The 17036-nt window shown below is 34.9% G+C and overlaps 1 protein-coding gene across 5 annotated transcripts in view; it reads left to right on the forward strand.

Moving 5' to 3' along the window:
• Positions 1-17036, forward strand: part of WDFY3 (WD repeat and FYVE domain containing 3) — a 276729-nt gene that overhangs the window by 130984 nt on the left and 128709 nt on the right. For all 5 annotated transcript variants that reach the window (XM_044224616.1, XM_044224612.1, XM_044224613.1 and 2 more), the window contains 5 exons: positions 607-793; positions 3810-3976; positions 10290-10757; positions 11730-11831; positions 14169-14362. In XM_044224616.1, the coding sequence (XP_044080551.1) occupies positions 607-793; positions 3810-3976; positions 10290-10757; positions 11730-11831; positions 14169-14362 (1118 nt within the window). The remainder of the gene's footprint in view (positions 1-606; positions 794-3809; positions 3977-10289; positions 10758-11729; positions 11832-14168; positions 14363-17036) is intronic.

Below are 17036 nucleotides of genomic sequence, written 5' to 3' on the forward strand. Positions count from 1 at the left end.
GGGGAGACTGGGCTAGGCCTGCAGATGTGCCTGCAGGTGGCTGGGAGAACATCTTTTTGAAAAGCCTTTAATCCCCAAAGTTAGTGAGAAGGTATCACTGTGCTTTAAATGAGTAACATAAGTATAAACATAATTGAAAAAATTTTATTTCCTGAAGTATTTCTGTATCTCATTGGTCCATATTCACTCCGATTTGAGCTTTTAAACTAATGATTGGATTTTTCTTTTTAAACTTAGAAGATAGGTTTTTGGGGTCCCCCCCCCCATCCTTTCACTATTCTAACATAAAAGATCAAAAATACTGTTTGGCAGCAAGCAATCATTTTGTTTAATGAAAAACATCTAAGTGTGATGTAAAAACTATAATAATGTCAACTATTTTTCAACATTTCCTGTATTACCCTTTGTTTACTACTTAGTGGCAGAGCTTTTCCAGTGAATTTGAGTCTTATATTTACTTTTAGAATGTGTAATATTTATATTCTAGTGTTTTATAGATAACATTAAAATTCAGTATTTCATTGAGAATAAAATTTTTAATTTAAGAATAAAAATTTTCTTAAGCAATTGATATAAATAATGTGTATTTATTCTTAATTTTTGCAGAAAAAGAATGTTTATCTACATGTGTTCAGAATATGCAGCAATCGGATGACCTGTCTCCCCTAGAAATTGTTGAAATGTTTGCTGGGCTTTCTTGTTTCCTCAAAGATTCAAGTGATGTTTCCCAAACCCTTTTGGATGATTTTCGGATATGGCAAGGATATAATTTCCTTTGTGATCTCTTGCTTAGGTAAGACCCCACAATTTAAGAATATATTTTAAATGTGTATTCAGTCTTTTCTGTCAATGGAAACAGCATGGTTTGGGGCTATGAAAAAAAAAGGGATTAATCACTTATTCAATGTATACTTTATCCCCTTGGCTTTAATCACTTCTTTTTATTCCTGTCTGCAGGCAGAGTATAAAAAGTGAGTTTAAGCTTGCAAATGCAGGCTACAAACTTGGTGGAATCCATGGTTAGGTGTGGAAGTAAATCTGTTCTTCAGTAGCTGAGAGAAGAGCTAACTGACATCTTTCTAAAGTGTAAAGTCTTCATGCTTAATTATATTTTTGGGATTTCTTACTATACCAGTGGTTTATTAATATAGTTAATAACAAGAATAATTATGTAGATTGAATGAGACCTTACAATGTATATATAAAACAAAATGTTTCACAAGCCCCCTTTTCCATCCCAAATGTTTTATGCATATCCTGGGAAAATGGCTGGTTGCAAATTTATTAAGAAGAAAATACTCATGTCTCACTAGTTGTTCCTGGCCCATTACTTACTTTTAAATCATTTGATCTGTTCTAAACCAGCACTATTTTGTAAACTCGTTATTTCTAATACCAGTGTAACGTACTTGTGATTACTACTAAGCAACTCGCCAGAATACACTTTGGCGCATATCTATATCTATATCTATATCATATATATATATATGATATAGATATATCTATATATATATATATCTTAATTTACAGAGGAGGATATAGAAGGTGATGAGGTGAGCATTTCATGTAACTGGGTGGGGGGTGTTAATTGGTATAATCCTTTGAGCCTGCAGATTGATCACTTACGGTCAAGAGCCTGAAAAATGTTGATACTCTCACCTGTGGTTATTAATCCTAGAAATATCCTAAATGTAGACAAAATTAATGCTCCTGTATTCTGATTCCCACTGGCTATCCCACTTCCCTTTCCTCAAATCTGTGGTTGGCTCTTCATGACCATTAAAAGAATATCTATAGGGATTTTATATTAAAAAGGAGAAGCATTTGTGTCAACATTGGTAAATGGAAAAAACAGGTTATAAAATTCTGTATATGGTGTAAAAATAACCATTATTAAGACCAAACTTTTCACAATTAAAAAAGAGCAAGTTTATAAACCATATCAGAATTTTTTTTTAAGATTTTATTTATTTGACAGAGATCACAAGTAGGCAGAGAGAGAGGGGAAAGAAAGCAGGCTCCCTGCTGAGCAGAGAGCCCAATGTGGGCCTCTATCCCAGGACTCTGGAATCATGACCTGAGCCGAAGGCAGAGGCTTAACCCACTGAGCCACCCAGGTGCCCCAAACCGTATCAGAATATTAACAGGTGTCTGAGTTGTGAGGCTAAACATAACTTTTTCTACTTAAGTGTATTCTTCAGCTTTATTTTAATTAGAATAATTAGTTCTGTTATGGAGGAAGCCCCATTAAATCTTACTCTTTTAAAGAGATAGTTTTGCACCTTTTTTGTGTTCTCGATAAAGCCACAGTCAAAATATAATTCCATAATGACTCCAAATGTTCTTTTAAAGAAATATGGTTCTAAAAAATTACTCTTCAGAACTTTATTTAAATGTATTCTAACGAGAGTACCTGAACTAATTAATGAGATACAGATAAAGACTTAGAACTCTTTCGAAGAAGCTCATTTTTAAAAATTGTTAACAGATCTTTTGCTTGGATGATCTGTCCATTTCAGTGAGGGGAGTGTTAAAGTCCCCTACTATTATTGTATTATTGTTGATGTGTTTCTTTGATTTTGTTATTAATTGGTTTATATAGTTGGCTGCTCCCACGTTGGGGGCATAGATATTTAAAATTGTTAGATCTTCTTCTTGGACAGACCCTTTGAGTATGATATAGTGTCCTTCCTCATCTCTTATTATAGTCTTTGGCTTAAAATCTAATTGATCTGATATAAGAATTGCCACTCCTGCTTTTTTCTGATGAATGGATAAAGAAGATGTGGTATATATACACAATGGAATACTATGCAGCCATCAAAAGAAACGAAATCTTGCCATTTGCGACAACATGGATGGAACTAGAGCGTATCATGCTTAGTGAAATAAGTCAAGCGGAGAAAGACAACTATCATATGATCTCCCCGATATGAGGAAGTAGTGATGCAACATGGGGGCTTAAGTGGGTAGGAGAAGAATCCATGAAACAAGATGGGATAGGGAGGGAGACAAACCATAAGTGACTCTTAATCTCACGAAACAAACTGTGGGTTGCTGGGGGGAGGGGGGTTGGGAGAAGGGGGGTAGGGATATGGACATTGGGGAGGGTATGTGCTTTTGGGTAAATTGGAAGGGGTGGTGAACCATGAGAGACTATGGACTCTGAAAAACAATCTGAGGGGAGTGAAGTGGTGGAGGGGTGGGAGGTTGGGTACCAGGTGGTGGGTATTATAGAGGGCACGGCTTGCATGGAGCACTGGGTGTGGTGAAAAAATAATGAATACTGTTTTTCTGAAAATAAATAAATTGGAAAAAAAAAAAAGCCATAAAAATCCCCCCCCCCCAAAAAAAATTGTTAACAGAAAATGTCTTCGGAAAGAAATGGTTAATAAGATTTTAGGTTGTAAACCGTGAAACTTTATAATCTTTGATTTTTTAAGGATCTTAATAGGTATTTAATGTACTTCTTTTATTTTGTGCTTTATACCAAAGATTAGTGATCAATCTAAAATAATGGTGTTATAAATAAAATCTTAAAAAAAATTAAAATAACACTGTTAAATGCAAAATCAGCTGTTATATATGAGGTCTTAGCCTATTACAATTTTTTTTTCATTATGGTGCCTTACAATGAAATTTGTAGATTTTTTAAAGTATGTCTTTATATAAGGAAAAATTGTACAAAGAAACATCTTGGAGTACTTTATACCTTTACTTACTGCATATGCAAACTGAAAATTTCTCCTTATTAAATTTGAGCATACAACAAAAGAGAAAAAATATTTACCAAACGATACTTTTCTTAGATTGGAACAAGCGAAAGAAGCAGAATCCAAAGATGCCTTGAAAGATCTGGTTAATCTGATAACTTCCCTAACAACGTATGGTGTCAATGAACTAAAACCAGCTGGTATTACCACAGGGGCACCCTTTTTATTGCCTGGTTTTGCAGTACCTCAGCCTGCAGGCAAAGGTGAGTCATTTGTTTTCTTCCTATTCTGAGCCACTCAAAGAAGTAGAGACAATAAATCAGTTTGACTTGGATTGCTCCTTGTTACATGTATAAAGGTGTAATAGGCTATTTTTCATTAGAGTTTATGCTTTATTTATGGTGCAAGTTCTTGGGTGACAGCCTTACCAGGTCACATGCTTGAAAATGATATATATGATGAAATATATATGATAATACATATCATCAGCCAATGAAATATACATTTTAGTATTTCATTTTAACATTCAAACAGCCTAGTAATTTAAACATGACCCTTTTTGTATGTTGGCAGGCTAATACATTTCCAGTTTATGTGGTTGGAACTTGATTCACACTCTGATCACTTAGCTTATCTCTATATAAGATGTAAATAGAAAGCCTGAGTCACAAATGCTTGTATTTTAAAACTAAACAAATACAGGTACAAAGACTTTCTCTTTTTTTTGGTGAGGTAGAGAGATCTTAAGCAGGCTCCATACCCAGCACAGAGTCTGCTGAGGGGTTGGATCTCACAACCCCGAGATTGTGACCTGAGTTGAAATTGGATGCTTTACCAACTGAGCCCCCAGGTGCCCCACAAAGACTTTATATTATTTATTTCAGATCGGGGAGTAAATTTTGTACAGTTACGATTTCCCAACTTTGACTCCTCATCTAGTGATATTTTATTAAGAGACCTTTTTTAGTTAATAACATTTATAGTTACATGAGAGTGCAAGCTAGTTTTACAGTTTAATTTTTTTAACTTCATAATAACCTTTCTAAAAGAACCTGAGCTTGCAGGCCTCTCATGGTTTCTTGACTATGATTGTCACTTACTAAATATTCGATACAGTTACGATATTTGCATGTAAAATTTAGACAAAATATCAACATGTCTGGTTATTTAAATTTCAGAGTATGTTATCTTCGTGCTTTATGACATAGAAGTCAGCAGTTATAAATTTATTTCTTCAGTGAGAATAAATGGATTTACTAGAAAGCCCTAAGTTTAATTTATTGGGGAAAATTATATTGAAAACTCATGACTTTGATTGGAGTTGTCAGGTTTCCTGTAGTAAATTGTACTCTCAATGTGCAGTTTTTTAAGTGAGTCTCTGTGCAGTAAGGAGAAATCCAGACATATCTTACTGAGTAGTTCAAGGTTTCACTTTATTAAATATTAAGGAAAAAATAAGAGTCTCAAAAAACTGCTAATATATAGACTGTAGCTTGAGTATTCCACAATTAACTGTTTCTTTGAGTTAATTTAAAAATAGCTCACAGCAGAGGTGCCTCGGTGGCTCAGTCATTTAAGCATCTGTCTTCAGCTCAGATCATGATCCCAGGGTCCTGGGCTTGAGTCCCGCCATCAGGCTCCCTGCTTAGCGGGGAGCCTGCTTCTCCCTCTCCCACTCCCCCTGCTGGTGCTCTCTCTCTCAATCAGAGAAAGACAATTATAATATCATCTCTCTGATAGGAGGAATTTAAGAGCTAGGGCAGGGAGTTTGGGGGCTTGGGAAGGAAAAAAATGAAACAAGATGGGATCGGGAGGGAGAAAAACCACAAGAAATTCTTGATCTCAGGAAACAAACAGGGTTGCTGAGGGGTTGGGGGGTAGGGATAGGGTGGTTGGGTTATGGACACTGGGGAGTGTATGTACTATGGTGAGTGCTGTGAAATGTGTAAACAGCCTGATGATTCACAGACCTGTATCCCTGGGGCAAATAATACATTATATGTTAATAAAAATAATGTAAAAAGAATAGCACAGCATACATAGGTCACAGCATACTTCTTTTAAACTTTATTTTATTTGATTAATTAATCCAATTATGATACTGGCATAATAACTAATTACAATAGCATCATTTTGTAATGAGAGAATTAATGCAGCAAAATTGACCTTCCTCATACGTCTTTCTCATATTGTCTCATCTGTAACAGGGATAATAAATATATAACCTAACACCTTCAGAGGTTACTGGGAGAATCCAGTGACATGTTGTCTACGAAAGCGAGATTAACTAGAAAGGACAGTGCCCTAAGAGTCAGAATCTGGGTGACTCTTGAGTCATTGAACCTTTCTAAATATCACTGTCTTCTTCAGAAAAATTGATGCAGTATTCTATAAAATGAATGTATCAAGCTAGATCATTTTGAATTTAGTTTGTAAGTCAAAAAATACCTATTTCCCATGGCCTGCTTTGTTAAGGTTATTGTGCAGACTAAAGGAGATAGCTGTGTTTCATAAAGAGAATATGGGATTTTTTTTTTCCGTCAGCATTATTGAGGCATCATTTGCATATATTCAAATCTGTACATTTTAAGTGTCGAATTTGATGAGTTTTCATAAATATATATGCTTGTGTAATCACCACTGTAATCATGATATGGAATGTTCCCATCCTTCTAAAGATTTACTTGTTTCCCTTGCGTTCAATCCCTGCTTCCCCTCCCACTTGCCCTGGCAGCCATTGATCTGCTTTGGTTTCACCCTGTGGTTTCGCCCTTTCTAGAATTTCATAAATTAGAATCATACAGTATGTAGTTTTTTTGTATCTGGTTTCTTTCACTTTTGTGATTCGTCCATGTGATTGCATGTGTTTAAAGTTTGTTCCTTTTTTGGAAAGTATTTCATTATGTGGATTTCTTGCACTTTGTTTACCTGTTCATCAATTGATGGCATTTATTTAACTGTCATGACTAATGTTTATATGAATATTTATATGAAACAAGTCTTTGTGGGGATGTATAGTTTCATTTCTTTGGTGTATATTCCAAGCCATAGAATTGCTAGGTCATATGTATCTTTAACTTTATGAGAAACTGTCAGACTGTTTTATAAAGTAGCTATCCCATTTGCCCTCATGTCAGCAGCAGTGTGAGAAAGTTTGCTTTACATCCTCAGCAACACTTGTTTTTAGACATTCTAGTGAGTGTGTAGTAGTATCTAGTTGTGTTTTTAATTTGCACTTTTTTAAAGGATTTCAAACATCTTTTAATGTGTTTATTTGCCATCTCTCAACTTCGGTTCAGATCTCTGTGCCCAGTGTTTGATAGGATTGTTCTTTTCATTGGGGTTTTAAGAGTTCTTTAAATATTCTGGATAAGTCTTTTATAAGATACTTTTTATTTAAGTATGTTCTCCTGATCTTAACTTGCCTTTTATTCTTAGTAGCATCTTTAGAAGAATGGAAACTTAATTTTGATGAAGTCCAACTTATTATTTTAAAAAATATTTTGCAGATATTAACTCATATTGAAAAAATCTTAGTTAACCAAATTAACTAAGATTTGTGTTTTCTTCTAGGAGTTTCATATTTTGATATTTCTGTTAGGGTCCGTGGTACATTTTAAGTTAATTTTTGCACATGGTAGGAAAGAATTTTTTTTCCTTTCAGTATGGCTATCCAAGACCTTTTGTTGAAAAGACCACGTATAACTATACATCTGCGATTCATTTTCACGTCTGCTCCATTGATCAATATGTCCATCCTTAAGGCAATACCATAAGGTTTTGATTACTGTATCTTTTTTTTTTAGCTGTATCTTTAAAGTAAGTCTTAAAATAAAGTCATGTAGGTTGTCCAATTTTGTTCTTCCTTTTCAAAATTACTTTGGCCATTCTATATCTTTGAACTCCACATAAATTTAATAATCATGTCAACTTTTAAAAAAATGAAAATAAAAGCCTGAGACTGGGAGTTGATTGGGAGTGCAAATGGATATCAACCTGGGGGAGAAATAACATTTTAACAATATTGAATCTTCCAATCCATGTAAGATATATATGTTATATATATATAATATATATTATATATATTATATACATATTATTGTATATATAATATATATAATATATATTATATATATATTATATATATCTTTCCATTTACTTGGATCTTATTTTCTCTAAGCATAGTTTTATAGTTTACATACTACAAGACTTTCAAATCTTCTGTTAAGTTTATCCTTAAATATTCTTCTTGATACTATTATGAACAGAATTGTTTTCTTAATTTCATTTCAGATTTCTTGTTGCTAGTTTCTAGAAATGCATTTGGTTTTTTAAAAATACTGACCATTTTTATCTGTGAATTTGTTAAGTTTGATTTTTGGTTTTAGTGGTTTTTTTTTCCTTTGCTGTTGTTACATTTCTTTTTAATCTAGTTTTGGATAAGAGTTGATGGATTCTTGTGAAGGAATAGAGATGAGGAAAGCCAAGTGTGACAGTGTTGTGTGTAGCACTGATAGAATGAAGCAGTGATAGTCTGCAGATTTTAACTCGTTGGTTTGGACTGTTTAGGGGTTGGGCTGGCTATATTCTGATACGTTGACACTGTTTATCTTTTGGTCAGTTATTTCTTCAGGGTACTTTGGGGGAATATTTGCTTTGTTTCACTGGTTTCCCTTTTATCATCTGTGAAAAGCAAATTCCTGTTACTAAGGAATTTTTTACATATTTATTGATTATCACATTTAAAAGAGGAAACATGAATGTACCTACCTTATATTGCTCTATACATATAGTTTACCAACCTTATTTTTAGTGCTGATTTTTAAATCAAATAGAACAGTATAGATACATAAAATTTAAAGAAAAGGGTAAACTGAGTTATTAATGAAGGTGATAAACTTATCTGTGTATGTTAATGCTTGAGAATGACTAATATTCCTGTACTTTATAGTAAGAACTTTAATAAAAATTTGTATCATCATCAGCAGAAAGCTTTTTCTTTTTCTTTTTTTCTTAAGATTTATTTACTTATTTTAGAAAGAGAACACAAGCGGAGGGGAGGGAGAGAGGGAGAAAATCTCAAGCAGAATCCTGAATGTGGAGCCCAAAGCAGGGCTCAATCCCAGGACCCTAAGATCATGACCTGAGCCAAAATCAAGAGTTGGACGCTTAACCAACTGAGCCACCCATGTGCCCCTATATTTGACTTTTAATTGTTTGTATGTGTACACATTGTATTTGGTTCGCCTTTTTATGGTGGACAATTTGTTCTTGGGATTGGTTATTAAGATTCCTTATCTTTTGCCAGTAACATCACTTCAAACCAAATAATGAAGATAAAACTTGAAAAATTCCAAATTTTCCCATATTAGTCTAAGCTCAGCTCGTTTTGACTCCTTTCTTTATAGTGAAAACTGATACATTGTCACTTAGTTGAAAGATGCAAAATACAGGTTATAATTATCCTTTAACTTTATTTGTCATTGTTGGTCACTTGTAGTCAGACTTTAACAATTTGTATGTCCACCAGTCCATCTGAGCTTGGTTTTTGATTTATTACCTGCAGTAATAAAAAGGAAAGATGTCCTCAAAGAGCAAGCATACTATTAATCTGGAGCTGGAAGTAAAAATATATCTTTGGTATTTGCTACACATAGAAGAAATTTTATGTTATAGATAAACAAAATTGAAATCACTTGGACATTCTTTCTAACTCATTTTTTATTTTTCCTAGTTCTGTGTTTATCTTCTTTCTGATACCTGGCTTATGCTGTAAGGTACTATGCTAATTTCTTGGCACTAGATTAATGTTTTGGTCACTCTGACAAATGTCCTGTACTCCTAGTAGTTATGAACCTGGGGACAGTTCTTAGAGCCAATCACTTGTTTTCAGTTGCTTCAAATACTTTATATGTTAATTTCTTTATAATTATTTTTACTAATTTGCCTCACAAGAGCCAGGCGTACAGATATTTTTTCTCGGTTGGTATGTTTAAAAATCAGATGTTAAAAAATACCGCTAGTAGGTAGCTATAAGTGGCTTTAACAAACATATGTGAAGAAATTGCACTCTTAGCCTGAAAACAAAATGCATTTTCAAATTAAAATTTGTGAAAGTTCTAGTGTAGTAATGATAAAGAGACACTGGAACTTAGAGAATTTTCAGCCTCCTATTTTCCTGCTTGCATTCTTGCTGTTCCCTGGCCTTTTACTGCTTCTGGCTAAAAGTCTTTTCATGAGAGGTAACTGTTCTTACAGTCAAGGTACATCTTACAGATAAAAAAAAAAAAAAAAAGAAAGAAAGAAAGAAAGAAAGAAATCCCTGCATATTTCCAAACTCGGAAGGCTGGACTTACATAATATGCTTTATTTTCTGTAAAAATACAGAAAATACAGAAAAATGTTTCAGAAATATTACAGAAAAATGTTTCAGTATATACTATTCTTGAATTGGAGTATTCATAATGATGCATTATAAGTTTTAACAGTATTGTTTTTAATTAAATGACTGAAGTTGGATGGAGAAAAACAGGACTTTTTGTGAAAACAGAATGTGTTTCTTGTTTTCCATTTCAGGTCACAGTGTGAGAAACATCCAAGCCTTTGCAGTGCTTCAGAATGCATTTTTAAAAGCAAAAACCAACTTCCTTGCCCAGATCATCCTTGATGCCATCACAAATATTTACATGGCTGACAATGCCAATTACTTCATCCTCGAGTCACAGCACACACTGTCACAGTTTGCAGAAAAGATTTCTAAACTCCCGGAAGTACAAAGCAAATACTTTGAGATGCTGGAGTTTGTCGTTTTTAGCTTAAATTACATCCCTTGTAAAGAACTCATTAGTGTTAGCATCCTCTTAAAATCTAGCTCTTCTTACCACTGTAGCATTATTGCAATGAAGACACTTCTTAAGTTTACACGACATGACTACATATTTAAAGATGTGTTCAGGGAGGTGGGCCTTCTGGAGGTCATGGTAAACCTTTTGCACAAATATGCTGCCCTCTTGAAGGATCCAACTCAGGCACTAAATGAACAAGGTAAAGCATTTTTCAGAATTCCACCTTTATTTGATAAAGGGGTTTGGGCAGGGTGTTTTGTTCATGTTTTTGCTTTTCATTTGGCTGTTGATTTGAATGACTTAAAAATGGGCGTTATCGTGATATCTTTGTGAATATTTCCCACAATTAACTTGTTGATTCAACCTCTGTTAGGGAATTGGGAAGGAGCAGGGCCCTAGAAATATGTCATTGTGGTGGAAAATAATTGAAGGTAGAAATTGAGGGGAACATTTATGGTCCACATGAGTCATTTGTGCTACTTTCTGCTTCTGAGGGGGAATTTAAAAAGCTCCTAGAAACAATTGGGATGTTTAGGTGCTTCAGAATGTTTTTAATTATAGAGAGCAAAAAATAAATCTTTTTAGTGATGTTATATATGTACACATATATTATCACGTAGGTATCTTAAATTTGATATTTTTTATCCTTTCTAATCTGATAAAGGCATAAAGGTATCTGCCATTTAGTATTAAATATGTGAATGAATTAAAACAGTTTAAATAGATAGCACTATTCATAAATAGTGCCTTAAAATCTAACTTTCTCCTGTTAACCTTAGCCTGGATTAGGTAAACCTTTGTAAGAAGAATACTATGTCATTCCCCCCCCCCTTTTTTTTGAGGTTCTGTTTTAATTCTAGTTAGCATACAGTGTCATATTAGTTTCAGTTGTACAGTGATCCATCAGCCCCATACGTCGTCCAGTGCTGGCATTTTCCTTCTTCCTGTTTGGTAGACAACTCTAACTTTCTAGCCATCCCAAAATAAGATCTTTAAACACTGATTTCGACCTTACTTTTGGGAGTGTATCATTTTTATAGATTGTATTATATCATTTGTATTAATGGTAAAAGTGAATATGAAAAAAAATAATTAAATTATTAAAACCAAATCAAGAGAAAAAAATAAGCTTACAACTTTTGTGATTTGAACCTTTGGTCCTTTTTTTTAGGGGACTCAAGAAACAGTAGTTCAGTTGAAGACCAAAAACACCTGGCTTTGTTGGTTATGGAGACCTTGACAGTGCTGCTTCAAGGATCCCACACAAATGCAGGTGACTAGACAAGCTTCTAGCAAATCCCTCAAGGGAGTGGGGAGTATTCTCTCTGTTTTTGTCTTCTCTAATGACTCTTGCTTCTGAAAAATTCCTATCACTTATAAGAAAAACCGTTGATTCAGTGATAGTACCATCATATCCAGAAATACAATGCTTTTGACCTTTTTAAGTTTATTGGCAAAATATGTAACATTGTCGTTACTATTTCACAATATGTTCTTATATTTTATTGCCTTTTAAAAAAATACAACACCTTGTTTTTAAAGTAGTCTTTTTTAAAAGTAGTCGTTAAAGTATCGATTTTTTAATTTACATAACACAAATGACTTTGTTTAAATGTTTTCCAAAATATCTGCTTCCTATAGTGATTTTCTTAATTTTTAGTAATTCATGTTAGAGTATTATAATGTTACAACTTTAAAGAAGTATTGAAAAATGATTCTGTAGTAAAATTTGCCTCTCCCAGGTAAACTGGATTCCTTAAATCTTTATCTTTGGTCTCAACTTTTCTTCAGTCTTTTTCTGACATGAACAGTCCATTTGTATTTGTAAAATATCACTCTTGCTCTTAAAAAAGAGCACTTAAACCTCTCAGGCAACAATGTCAGCACAGTTTAAGAAGAATAAGTATTGGGGAGATGAATTGAGATGAGTAGGCTGGGCTCAGGTCATACAGAGCCTTTCAGGCCATGCCAAGGAACATGAATTGTATTTTAAGTGTTACGGGACGCCACAGATGGATGAAGGAATGAATGAACAAGAAAATGAACTAATGAACAAACCCATTACCCATTTGCCTGAATGCAAAGGAACTCAGTATTCAACATATTTAAAGTATATTTTGTGTCCCACCATGCTGGGTGTTCAAGACACAAAGATACAAAGACACAAAGATAAGTTAGTGGAAATGAGATTATGCATTATACCATAGATGAAATGTTAATATCATACCCATTAAACTTCACCACACTTATTATTTAAATACTTTACTAAATTCATTCAACTCTGTCTTAGAATTAGTCAAAACTGTACTTAAGTAATGATATATAATTACATGTTTACATCTTTTTCTATCAGGTTATAATTCCTTCAGGACAAGAATTATCTTTGTGTCTTAACTTAGATAAAAGGATAAGGATGTACTATCAAAGATTTATTTGGCAGATTATTTTTTGATGACATGACCTAGTGCTACACAGGAGGGACTGAACAGTTCTGTTGGAGGAGAGTAGAGATCTTACCCCATGTAACTAAAAGTCACTTAACCCATCTCCCAGAGAGCCAGACATTTTCACAAAGCTCTTTCTTAATGACTATCTTTCCTTGTTAAGAAAGGTATTACTTAGCTATGTGATCTGGGGCACTTAGTGCTTTGCTCATAGTAAGTGTTCAGAAAGTATTAGCTATGGTGATTATGTAATGGGCACTCTCACTGGTCACCTGGAAGTAAGTACACATGGCTCTCATGTGCTAAATCTTAGCATGTGACTTACATTCACTTCAGGGCCATGTAATTCTTACTAAGTTTGCAAATAGAAAGTCATTAAATAGGACAGTGGCGACTACAGCAAAATACACAAACATCTTTTCACTTAGGAGTCATTTACTGAAATACAGACTAGAAGTAAATCCCAAGTTTAATGGGGGACCGAACATACAAACAAATAATACTAAACCGCTTGATATAAACTACTAGAATAGCAGCATATACAAGTTGCTTTAAGCTGTTAGAGTACCTTTAAACTGAGCTATGTAGGTATCACTCCTGCTCTGTCATTTGCTAGCTGCGTGACCTTGGCCACGTTATCCAAATTCTGTATATCTCATTTCCTCATCTGTATCTTAGGGGATGAAGATTAAATAAACCAATATACAAAAGTCTTTGGTACAATGACTGATGCCTTTTGTTACAGAATTTGGGGGGGGGGTTGGTTCATGTGCTCTACTCCACCAAAAAGTTTGGTTCCTTGTAATTTTTCTCCTTAAAGAATCACTTATTCCATTCCTTTCTTGCAAATACTTGGGGTGCCTTGTTCAGTTTAATTTTTACATAATTTGATTTCCAGTATTATTCAGCTTAAAGCCTTTACATAAAAATATTGAGTCCCTTCTGTATCTACTTGTGAAATTTCTGAATCTTCTAGATTTGGAGAATTTACTTCTTTGCTGACCTCCCATAGTGTAGTTGTGTGTGGTCTTTTAAAAGGTGAAATGGCTGGGTGGGTTTTATTTGCAGTCTTTTGCGTTACTCTTCCTACAAAAAGATCAAATTTAATCCATCTCACGTGTCTTAGAAGGTTTTAAGTTAGCCCATGTTGTTCTTTCTCTGTCAAGGAATTTTCCGAGAATTTGGAGGAGCAAGATGTGCGCATAATATAGTGAAGTACCCACAGTGCCGGCAGCACGCCCTGATGATCATCCAGCAGCTGGTGCTCTCTCCAAATGGGGAGGATGACATGGGCACTCTCCTGGGCTTAATGCATTCAGCCCCACCAACAGAATTGCAGTTGAAGACTGATATTTTAAGGGTAATTTAATAAGCGTCTTGTTATTGCTCTCTTACCGTTAAAATTTGTGGTTATTTTCAGTAACTTAACATGATCATAAACTATTCTTGCAATTTTTCTTCAAGTTTAAAATGATATGAAAATCTGAATAGTAAGAGAAAAGCTCATGTCTTTTCTAGGCTCCGAGGCCCTCAGGTCACCATCTCCTTCCCCTCTGATACCCTCCCATTGCATCCTCACCCCAGTCTTGGCACTGACATCACAGCAAGTAGAGCTGCCTTCTAGAATCATAGCTTTCTTTTATTAACTTTTGCTTTGTGCAGTGACTTTCTCAACAATGAATAAGTTTTATTCTTTACACTATTGTTTTATTTCATCCTGTTTTGATTGAGTATAAAAACAATTTTGAATACTCATTTTAAAATGCAGTCTTCCCATAACTTATCTCACAGACAAGAAAGAAATCTATAAGCATATCAATATTGGAGAATATTTGTAAATTTGAAGGGATTGTTCAGAAAAAAAAAAAAAAAAGTACCTTCCAAAGATGTTAAGATGGCCACTTTTTTTTAGCATACAGTTTCCTTCTTTCTTGGTACCTTTAATGGATTTGTAAAACATCGATAGATAAAGCCAATAGAGGGTAATGAGCTGACCCGGAATACTAAGGCAGTGTTGTTCTGCAAAATGTTAATAAGTGACTCTGAGACTGCAGGAGGGCAGGAGGGAGGGTCCCCTGTGTTGTACTTACTAATTTCCGTGGTGTAAATACTGCCACGGTAACCTGAAACAGTAACCTGTTTCAGGCCGCCAAAGCTTTACTGAATGTGGATTGGGAAGAGATGAACATAGCACCCCGCTATGTAGTATCTTAAGAGTACAGGGAATAGTAAAATTCAGAAAATAACTAGGAAGTGATAAGCTTTGAGCATTTACTACGTTTGTTTTTAAAATAACTTATCTAGTTGCAAACTTATAGAACAATTTTTAATCACGCCTGTGTTTTAATAAGGCACATAAAATTCCAAAAATACAACAGTTGGCTCTCAAGAGCCAGTATGAGCTGGCTCCAGCACTGCATTGCTTTGAGAGCGTGAAGGAGAGTGGGGAGGCAGTGAGGACGATTGGGGACCTCAATTTCAGTTTCCATTCTTGCTGCTTCCAGAACTGCTTCTTGGGGTGTCTGTTCAGCTGACAAAACCACAGACCTGTGTAATTTAATTTTTAATTATTTGTGCCGAAACCCAAAATTCCATATACAATATTTTATAATTCTCCAGATGCACAAATTTGAATTGTATGCATTATGTTTATGCAAAGTATGCAGCTAATGTATAGCTGTTGGGGATGCCTGGGTGGCTCATTGGGTTAAGTGTCTTTCTTCAGCTCAGGTCATGATCCCAGGGTCCTGGGATCTAGTTGCGCACTGGACTTCTTGCTCAGCAGAGAGCCTGCTTCTCCCTCTGCCAGCCGCTCCCCCTGCTTGTGTTCTCTCTCTCACAAATTAAAATATTAAAGATATATATATATATATATATATATATATATATATACATACATATATTTATGTATCTGATGATTTTGTCTAATTAACCACCTACCATCATTATCGCATTGTAACTTTGGCATCTGCTACTGATCATTAATTATTGATTGAAGCAACATATTCAATTATTCACAGTATTGAAAGTTTTCAGATACTGAGCGGATGCTATGATGATGTCAGAGTGCCAGGACAGTTCCAGTTGGAAGGTAGTAGGAGGGGAACTTACCCAGATCTGTGCAATACAGATGATTAGACTCAGCTTTGATAAGCACTGTTTTTCTAACCCTTATACTAATTCCAACCTGCAATATGGTTTTCTGCACATTACTTTGACTCTGAACTCACCCTTCTTCCTATATAAAATAATACTTGTCCTGTTTTTCCCAGTGTGTTTTTGTTTAAGATTTTTTTTTTTTTTAAAGATTTTATTTATTTATTTGAGAGAGAGAGACAGTGAGAGAGAGCATGAACGAGGAGAAGGTCAGAGAGCGAAGCAGACTCCCCATGGAGCTGGGAGCCCGATGTGGGACTCGATCCCGGGACTCCAGGATCACGCCCTGAGCCAAAGGCAGTCGTCCAACCAACTGCGCCACCCAGGCGTCCCTTGTTTAAGATTTTATTTCTTTGTTTGAGAGGGTGAGAACTTAAGAGAGGGAGCATGAGAGGGGAGAAGTCAGAGAGAGAAGCAAATTCCCCACTGAGCAGGGAGCCGGATGCCTGACTTGATCCTGGGACTCCAAGATCATGACCTGAGCAGAAGGCAGTTGCTTCACCAACTGAGCCACCCATGCGCCCCTCCCCTGTGTGTTTTTAAAGATGAGGATGGTCATGGGCTTATGTCGGGCATTTTGCTAATAGCTTTACTTGTACTTCCTGTGGAGAAAGTTATCATTATTGCCTCGATTTTACACAACCGAAAACTCAAGACACGGGGAGGTTAGGTAGCTGACCATGGTAAAACATTTTGTAACATTGAGGTCAGAATTTCAACCCAAGCATTCTGACTCAAGTCCTTGCATTTAACTTCCAGGCTAGATGATAAAATATTTAAAAAGGAAAAAAAAAGTTGATATTGCAAGTACAGTTAATTGAATTTGACAAGATAGAGAAACTGTCCTGTCAAATCCTGGTAAAATGGAAATTTATTGG

This window comes from Neovison vison, chromosome 11, assembly GCF_020171115.1.
Source record: "Neovison vison isolate M4711 chromosome 11, ASM_NN_V1, whole genome shotgun sequence".
In the NCBI taxonomy this organism is placed as follows: domain Eukaryota; kingdom Metazoa; phylum Chordata; class Mammalia; order Carnivora; family Mustelidae; genus Neogale; species Neogale vison.